The sequence below is a fragment of the Drosophila pseudoobscura genome, chromosome 2, assembly GCF_009870125.1.
Source record: "Drosophila pseudoobscura strain MV-25-SWS-2005 chromosome 2, UCI_Dpse_MV25, whole genome shotgun sequence".
Classification (NCBI taxonomy): Eukaryota; Metazoa; Arthropoda; class Insecta; order Diptera; family Drosophilidae; genus Drosophila; species Drosophila pseudoobscura.
The window spans coordinates 4,699,692-4,709,090 of NC_046679.1; the positions used below are offsets into that span (position 1 = coordinate 4,699,692).

The following is a 9,399-nucleotide window of genomic DNA, read 5'->3' on the forward strand; positions in this document are numbered from 1 at the left end:
GCTTCGAGCTTTCTTCACCACATGGTGTGCGATACAAAAAAGGTGGCGCAGCTTACAATGGCGTGGCAGTGTCGTCAGCTGGGTACTTATATACACACCCGAAAATGAAGAACGTTTCAGTTTTAGCTTGGTTAGATGACAGATATCTTGGTTATAAACACAGTATTGATGCCGCAGCTAGGCTCAAATTGTTCAAATAGAGGGGGTTAAGTGGTCTAACTTTGTTTTTTAATCGGTATTTGTTCGGTATATTTTGACAATAAGACGGTATATTTGGGTATATTTCTGAGGGTCAGACGGTATATTTTATCAGAATATCCGCGGTCACACTTCTACACTACAAAAATTCTATAAATTTCCATAAAAAATCACAAAAAAGCAACAAGTTGGAATAAATATGCAAAAAAATTGTTTAAAAATCCAATTGGAATACATTTAGCAACTGCTACAAATCGAAAGCAGAGACAAAGTGATGCATAGCGCAGCTGACGGAGAAACAGCTGCTAGAGCAGAACAAACGTTTCACCGGCCGCAAAAATTATAACAAGGCGGAAAGCCGACTCTGCAGTATTTTCACTCCCAGCCCTTTCAAGGGGGGGTTTTGAGTTTCAATTGAGATTTGATGAACAAATGGCAGCGAAGGAATCTTTTCGCGACAGGCAGACACAGGAGCTGGAGGTCATAAAGGTGGGTGGCGTGATGGTGGGGGCGGTCGGGTTGGGAAAGCTGTTGCGCATTTTGCAAATGACGAAATAACTGCGGAGTTTTTCATTTGCAGGCCATCTTTGGAGCCGACGTAGAGGATCTGCGGCCACAGAGCGATCCCAACCAATGGAAGCCCACGGACATTAAGATCCTGTTGACACCGCTGCGGGACTCGTCCAACGGGCACACGCAGGCCTATGTGTGCACCAAACTCCATGTAACATGTCCCTCCAAGTACCCAAAAATGTGCGATTAAAGCGAATCTAGAGGTGCCCCAAGATGTGGCTAATTCTGAGTCTTTTGTGTGTTCTTTGCAGAACACCAAAAATCGCCTTGGAGGAGTCCAAGGGAATGTCGGATCAGCTGCTGGACGCACTGCGGAGCCAGCTGAAGGCCCAATCGGAGGAGTTGCGGGGCGAAGTAATGATCTACGAGCTGGCCCAGACCGTCCAGGCCTTCCTCCTGCAGCACAACAAGCCGCCCAAGGGCTCGTTCTACGACCAAATGCTGCAGGACAAACAGAAGCGGGAACAGGAGCTGCTGGACAAAAAGATACAAAAGGAAACACTTCAGCGACAGACCCTCATCGATGAGGTGGAGCGCCGCAAGGAAATGTTCAAAACGGAGGCCAAGCGGCGCGGTGAGCCCCGCCGCAGCATGAGCGAGTCGAACAACCGGCATGCCAGCTCATCGGAGAGCTCGGAGAACTCCTCGCCCTACTACCGCGGCCACATGTACCCCAACAAGTGCCTGGACCATCGCAGCACAGAGACACTGTATTTCCACAAGGTGGGGCGTCAGATACAACGCGGCTGCTGTTTGGGTAGGTCATGGTTTCGTTGCCGCAGCCAAAGTATTAATTATTTGTTTGTTTTTAAGGCCACTCGCAGCGCGGCTTTATCGCCTACGTGGGCATCGATATGCACTGCGGCCAGCTGCTGTACATCACGGAGTGGAACATCAAGTACTCCCAGATCGAGCAGCCCTGCAGCGGCAACGGCAAGTGCCACTGGGGCAACGAGCCCAAGTGCCTGGGCAATCATCGCGTCGACGATGTAATCGCCTCCATCGAGAAGCAGGTCGCCACCCTGTCCCAGCTGCAGCACAAGAATCTCATCCAATACGAGTGCGTGCTGTGCATCAAGCGGAAGGAGGGACTGCTCGTCTATTTGGTGCAGGATTTCCTGCTGGGCACGAGTGTCTTCAGCATCTCCTCCTCGCTGGGCTGGTGCATGGACGGGGCGCGCATGGTGGCCCGCGGCGTGCTGGACGCCCTCGTCTTCCTCCACAACAAGGGCGTCTGTCACAGCCACCTGTTGGACAGCACCGTCTTCATGGACAACACGGGAACGGTGCGCTGCACGGACTTCTCGTTGGTGCCCAATCTGCTGGAGCTGATTGGTGGCGCCGGACAGAGCAGCAGTCAAGGGGATCTGCCAGCACTGGGCGCCCTGGTGGAGGCACTGATGCCAACGAATAGCTACGAGATGCGCGACTTTGTGGACAAGTGAGTGTCCAGGGAATGCCCTGAGATGCACTCCCCTCCTAATCTGCCTGTACTTACAGATGCAATTCCGATCGCACGCTCTCCGCCTCGGAGCTGCTGGAGCATCCTTTCCTGCGTTTCTATGTGGACAATGGCCAGCAGCATCCGCACCAGCAGCTCCTGCCACAGCAAAGGAACCCCATTCCTGCACAGCGCACAGGGCCGCCCATGCCCTACCAAATACCCACACTGGCTCTGAGCCAGTCCCGCCTGCGAACCGAGTTCGAGGTGCTCATGTATCTGGGCAAGGGCGCCTTCGGGGACGTCCTGAAGGTGCGCAACATCCTGGACAACAGGGAGTATGCCATCAAGCGCATACCCCTGCCCGCCCGCAGTCGCCAGCTGTACAAGAAGATGACCCGCGAAGTGGAGTTGCTGTCGCGCCTGAACCACGAGAATGTGGTGCGGTACTTCAACAGTTGGATCGAGAGCGTGAACGATGCCGATGCAGCGGAAATGGACAAACTGCTGGGCGGCGAGTGGTCGCAGAGCCAGCAGGAATTGAGCGTGAAGCCTGCAAAGTCGCCGCAACTGGGCATCGCCGTGACAGAGGATGAGGAGGAGGACAGTTCATCGAGCATGTGGAATGCCTACATGTAAAAATCGATCGCAGACCTCTCCAGTCCGTTCCCCTTTAAAGCATGTGGTTTTTTCGTTGGCAGACCCACCGTGGAGGACTCCGATTCGGACGATGGCATCGAGTTTGTGGACTCGGATGGTCAGGTGGCTGTCTACGACAATGACGAGGACAACGACGATGAGGATTCCACCAGAGGCAGAACCAACTCGCCGCGTCCCCTCATGCAAGTGATGTACATCCAAATGGAGTTCTGTGAAAAGTGCACCCTGCGGTGAGCGGCAGCAGAGGATCCCCCAATGAATCCCCTTCTAAATTCCTTCTCTTTCAGCACCGCCATCGATGACAATTTGTTTGAGAACACGGATCGCTTGTGGCGCTTGTTTCGGGAGATCGCCGAGGGCCTTTCGCACATCCACCAGCAGGGTATCATCCATCGGGACCTCAAGCCGGTGAATATTTTCTTGGATTCCCACGATCAGATCAAGATTGGAGACTTTGGGCTCGCGACCACCAGCTTTCTGGCCCTGCAGGCCCACGAGTATCCATCGCAATTGCCGGCGCAGCATATAACCAGCACCGAGGACGGCACGGGCACGGGCAAAGTGGGCACCACTCTGTACGTGGCGCCCGAGCTGACGGGCAATGCCTCCAAGTCTGTGTACAACCAGAAGGTGGACATGTACACGCTGGGCATCATTCTGTTTGAGATGTGCCAGCCGCCGTTCGACACGAGCATGGAGCGGGCCCAGACCATAATGGCCCTCAGGAATGCCTGCATAACGATACCCGAGGGCATGCTTAAGGATTCCAAATACGAGAAGACCGTCAAGGTGAGTGAGTCCACCCTTCCGATTGGATCCCGTCTGAAAACCTCCCTTGCAGATGCTTCGCTGGCTGCTGAGCCACGATCCCGCACAACGGCCCACTGCTGAGGAGCTGCTCATCTCGGATCTGGTGCCGCCGGCGGAACTGGAGGCCAACGAGCTGCAGGAAATGCTGCGCCATGCCCTGGCCAATCCCCAGAGCAAGGCCTACAAGAATCTGGTGGCCCGCTGTCTGCAGCAGGAGAGCGATGAGGTCCTCGAGCACACCTACCATTTGGGCAGCAGTCGGGCGATGAAGTCCTGGAACTCGGCCATCGTCATCGACGACATTGTGTCCCTCAATCCAGTCTTTGAGTTTGTCAAGGCCAAGGTCGTGAATCTCTTCCGCAAACACGGCGCCATCGAAGTGGATTCGCCGCTGCTGTCGCCGCTTTCGTCGCGGAACTGCAGCGCCAGCGCCAATGCCAATGCCGTGCACTTGATGACCCACTCCGGCTGCGTGGTGGTCCTCCCGTGCGACCTGAGGACCCAGTTTGCCCGCCATGTCACCATGAACGGGGTGAATCTCATCCGTCGCTACTGCGTGGATCGTGTGTACCGCGAGGAGCGGGTCTTCAACTTCCATCCGAAGCAGAACTACGAGTGCTCCTTCGACATCATCACCCCCTCCGCCGGCAGCCATCTGGTGGACGCGGAACTGCTCTCTCTGGCCTTCGAGATCACCAGCGAACTGCCGCGCCTGCGCGAACGGAACCTCGCCATCCGCATGAACCACACGAATCTTCTCCGGGCCATTCTCATTTTCTGCAACGTTCCCAAATCTCAATATTCGGCCCTGTTCGAGGGCACCATGGACTTTATTGAGTCGCGCATCTCCCGCTTTCAGTTCCACTCCAGCATCACGGTGATCATGGAGAAGTCACGCACCTCGGCACAGACTCTGATGGACATGCTGTTGGCCAACTTCCTGCTGACGGGCTCGCGCAGCAGCGTGGAGGAGTCCGCCTTGAAGTCCCTGATGCGCGGCAAGGGCGAGGCGGCATCCCTGGCCCGCGGGGCACTGCGCGAACTGGAGAATGTGGTGGAGCTGGCCTACAGTCTGGGCGTAACCGTGAGTTCAGGGCATGCACACGAGCGAGGACTTCATTAATCTCCATTCTGCTTCCCAGTGTCCTATTCAGATTTGGGCCGGTCTGCCCATCAGCTTTGAGCGCGCCAGCAGCGGCGGAATCGTTTGGCAAATGACGGCCGACCTGAAACCGAACCGTTCGGGCAATCCCTCCGTGTTGGCGGTGGGAGAGCGCTACGATGCCATGCTCCACGAGTTCCAGCGGCAGGCGCAGAGCTACAATCAGACCCTGCCGCCGCGTGGTGTGCTCAGTGGAGCGGGTCTGTCCTTCTCGCTGGACAAGCTGGTGGCTGCCGTGGGCGTGGAGTATGCCAAGGACTGCCGGGCCATCGATGTGGGCATCTGTGTGTGCGGCACGCGGCCACCGCTCAAGGATGTCACGTACATCATGCGCCTGCTCTGGTCGGTGGGCATCAGGTGCGGCATTGTGGAGACGGCCAGTGGTGCCGGCGATGAGGCTCAGGATCTGGCGCGACTGGGTGCCCTGCACGTCATCCTGGTGGCAGAGAATGGCTCGCTGCGCGTGCGCTCCTTCGAAAGAGAGCGCTTCCAGGAGCGCCACGTAAACAGGGCAGAACTGGTGGACTTTATACAGAAGCTGCTTCGCGCCGAGAGTGCGAACGGGGCGTCGGTGGACTACTCGGCCAGCCAGCTGTCCAACATGAGCACTGGCGGCGGCAGCAGCAGCAACCGAGATCGTGGAGGCGATGGCAACGGCCTGAGCACCTCCGCATCGAATGTGTCGATCAAGAACAGCTACAGCCAGCTGCCCAATGTCCAGGTCACGTTCCTCACCCACGACAAACCCACGGCGAACTACAAGCGCCGGCTGGAGAACCAGGTGGCCCAACAGATGGGCTCCACCCTCGCCCAGTTCATGAAGAAGGAGTCGTTCGTGGTGCTGGTGGTGGAGCTGCCACCGGCGGTGGTCAATGCCTTTGTGGGTGCCATAAATCCGCGCGAGATACGCAAGAAAGAGACTGAACAGGAATTTAATTTTGTTATCGAAAGGTGCGCCACATTCTGTGCCACAAAACCACACAAAAGAATGCGTTCTAATGGTTGATTTGTTTTTGTTTTAGATTTTCCAAATACAAACGCTATATAGTGGAGATACACGACGAAGTTGTGGACTATCTGAGCGATGCCAAGACACCCATTGTGGCCTTGTACAGCATATCCGATTCCTACTATCGTGTGATTATCTGAAACCCAAAGGAGAGAAAGGAAGGGATTACCAAGTAATTCCTGCTTAAATTAGGTTTAGAAAAAACATGTTCTGATGGGCCAAAATTCTACTTAAATTTGTTTAAGAGGCTGTGCGTTCCCGATGCCATCTAAATTTCGTTTCATTTCGTTTCGCACCAAAAGAGAATTCCTATCCCGCAAAGATTTACATTCTAAGATTATCATTTACTTGAACTGATTGTCCAACATTTATACGTTTAAGTAGCAAAGTGTATGCCCGGATTCCCTGATGGGTTGTTCTTTTGTCATCTACATATACGATATATTTGATATACGTACAAGTTTTAAAAACACAAATTTATATAGCCTACAAAATAAAGTTGCGTATGCCTGAGGACTCCAAAGAGCTGAACAATTTTCGGATCACGTGCCATTCTCGCCGGCCGCCTTGTTGAGGGATCGCGGAATGCCCAGGGCCGGGCCTTGGAGCACTTTTCGGGAGAGCCGCATGAAGCCGGAGACGGGATCGCGGCCAAAGTACTTGACCTGTATGTCCTGGCCCACCTCCAGGCCCAGGGCCGAGGGATGCCCTATCTTTCGCTGGTCCAACTGCGAATTGTGCAGCAGGGCCGGCGGCATGCTGGGATACAGGATGACCATGACGCCCGTGTCCCGCAGCTCGGTTACTTTGGCAGTGTATATTCCCCCGAACTCGAGGTCGGGTATCCGCTCCTTGACCATGTATCCCTCGATGAGTTCCTTCGCCTCGTCCATGGCCGCCTGGGAGGGCGCAAACACCGCGAAGTGGCTCTCATCGGCGGCTGTGAGGGTGGCGCCCGTCTCCAGGTAGATGCGTTTCATGTGCAGGCCACTGGGGCCAATCAACTGGGCGCGCTGGTGCGGCTCCACGCTGATGGTTTCGCTCACGGGCCAGCTGTCCTTTGGGTATTTGCTGAAAGAAGGGAAGTCTGTGAGCATTCAGGAGGATCCTTAGGGCATCGTTGGGCACTCACCGTGGCTCTCGAATGGCCTCGGCCATGATGTCCAGTATTTTGGACTTGGCATCGGTGGCTTTTTGCAGCGATTCCATCACCACTTTCAATGGAATGCCAGGCACCTTGAGGTCCGCCTGGATGGCTGTGAATCCCTTGCGTGTGCCCGCCACCTTCATGTCCATGTCCCCCATGTAGTCCTCGATGCCCAGGATGTCGGTGAGAATGCGATAGTCCTGCAGGTGCTTGGTGTCGTCGTTCTCGTACTTGGTGACCAAACCTATGGCCACCCCCGCCGCTGGGGCACTCACCGGCACCCCGGCATCCATCAGGGCCAGGGATCCCCCGCAAACGCTGGCCATGCTGCTGGAACCGTTCGACTCGAGCACCTCGGAGGTGAGGCGCACCGTGAAGGGGTAGTCGTGTGGCAATGTGGGCAGCAGAGATCTCTCCGCCAGGGCGCCGTGTCCCAGCTCCCTCCGACCCAGCGGGCCAATCCTGCCCACCTCCCCCGTGGCGTACGGCGGGAACTCGTAGTGGAGCATGAAGTTCTTGGCCTTGAGACCGCCACTGTCCAGGGCGGCCAGCGAGTCCAGCTTCATGGCACTCTCCGGGGAGTCCAGGCTCACGGTGCAGAAGACCTGCGTCTGTCCGCGCTGGAACAAGGCCGATCCGTGCAGCGGCTTGTACATGTCCACCTGGCAGGAGATGTTCCGCAGCGTATCATAGTCCCTGCCATCGCAGCGGTAATTCCGCTCGAAGATCAGCTCCCGGAAGATCGAGCGGCACGTCTGGTTGAACTCCTCGCCGATCACCCCTGGCTCGGTGTCCGGATAGGAGGACCACACCTTGTCGATCACATTCGAGCGCACCTCGTTTACTGCGTTGTCGCGCGAGATCTTGTCGTGATTAGCATCTTGGAAGATCTCTCGCAGCCGCATCTCACACATGCTGCGGACCGCCTCCTGCAGCTCGGGATCCACTCGGTTCGGGGACTCCACTTCGCGTTTCTTCCTGCCGTAGGCCTTCTGCAGGCGCTCGATCTCTTGGATGATGAACTGTGCCTCCCGCGTGCCCTGCTTTATGGCCTTCAGGAGGTCCTGCATCAACACAACATTGCCCTTGCCTTCGAGCATCACGACGAGGTTCTGTTTGGTGGCCGACACCACGAGGTCCAGCTGCGAGGACTGCAGCTCCCGGCGGGTGGGATTGATCAGCACCTCGCCGTCGGAAAGGCCAACCCTGAAACAGAAACTCAATAATGGTTCTACTCCGGATGCTGATCCACTCACCGCACAGCTCCAATCGGTCCATTCCAGGGTATATCACTAAGGGACAGGGCCATAGAGGCGGCATTGATGGCTAGAATGTCGGGCGAGTGCACCGCGTCCATGGCCAGCATGTTGCACACCAGCTGCGTCTCCGTGCGGTAGTCTTTGTTGAACAGCGGACGCAGCGAGCGATCGATCAGGCGGGCCGACAGGATCTCCTTCTCGGAGGGACCCAGCTCGCGGCGCATAAAGTTCATTGGAATGCGCCCCGAGGCGGCGTTCTTCAGGCGATAGTCCACCACCAGCGGCATAAAGTTCTGGCCGGGGGTGGGCTTCGGCTTGGCCACCGCTGTAACCATCACGGCGGTGTCTCCCATCTGGCAGACGGCAGTGCCATTGGCAAAGCGCGCCAGTTTCCCCGAGCTGATGCTCATGTTACGTCTGTTGAAGGAGAAAGATGTTATCTTGAACGTGGGGACACCGTCTGGGAGGATGGACACTCACCCATTGCTGAACTTCACCTCCACGGAGGGCACTTCTCCGCTGGCGCTGCTTTGGAGGCATCGATGGGCACTTAGGCGGGCGACGGCAATGCTTTTCAGGCGGTAATTTAGCAATTTCAGTGTTTTCCTCGTGAAAATCATGGTTCGGCAGCGGGAACCAGGCGACAGCGTTACCTAAAATCTGCCGGCAGTGGCAGCTGCAACGACTTTTTGATGACCTTTTGTGGAGCAGTTATAAAATACATGGAATCCAGTGTAATATGAAAACAGCTTAGATTTATTTGTTGTAACTTTGTCCAATCATGGCTGTTTTTTCGGATATTTTATTGAATTTTCTCTTCAAACCGAAATGCTCACCTAATCATAAGGTAGAGTGTGCAACATGTGTGTGGCTGAACAGCTGGTTGTTCTGCCCCACCTAATATACGTTTGCCTTGCGATCACATACACATATTTAAAACAAGAGGTGTTGCAATATATTAATTTATTTATTTATTATCTGAGTGAGTTCAAAGTTAAGAACTAGATTTAGATGAAATGGAGGTAGGCAAAACTAAAATGGACTTTGGCTGATATATAAAATATTCACCTTTACCCACCTGATCCATTGCTTTACCATGCGACCAAAATGTTTCGAATCTTTCAACCAGTGCTGAACATA

The 9,399-nt window shown here is 55.1% G+C and overlaps 2 protein-coding genes across 2 annotated transcripts; one reads left to right on the forward strand and one right to left on the reverse strand.

The window, feature by feature from the left end:
* The first annotated feature begins 339 nt into the window (after positions 1-339).
* Gcn2 (eukaryotic translation initiation factor 2 alpha kinase Gcn2) lies at positions 340-6,369 on the forward strand. The gene is made up of 10 exons (XM_001357908.4): positions 340-687; positions 779-951; positions 1,023-1,528; positions 1,585-2,212; positions 2,272-2,847; positions 2,914-3,102; positions 3,160-3,661; positions 3,714-4,766; positions 4,825-5,795; positions 5,867-6,369. The coding sequence occupies exons 1-10, from the start codon at positions 631-633 to the stop codon at positions 5,991-5,993; spliced, it is 4,782 nt and encodes a 1,593-aa protein (XP_001357945.3). The 5' UTR covers positions 340-630; the 3' UTR covers positions 5,994-6,369.
* PNPase (polyribonucleotide nucleotidyltransferase 1) lies at positions 6,273-8,987 on the reverse strand. Its single transcript, XM_001357909.5, has 4 exons — positions 8,740-8,987; positions 8,257-8,676; positions 6,986-8,206; positions 6,273-6,924 (listed from the first exon to the last, which is right to left on the reverse strand). Exons 1-4 carry the CDS (start codon positions 8,877-8,879, stop codon positions 6,396-6,398), a joined length of 2,310 nt encoding a protein of 769 aa, XP_001357946.2. The 5' UTR covers positions 8,880-8,987; the 3' UTR covers positions 6,273-6,395.
* Between the last annotated feature and the right edge of the window lie 412 nt (positions 8,988-9,399).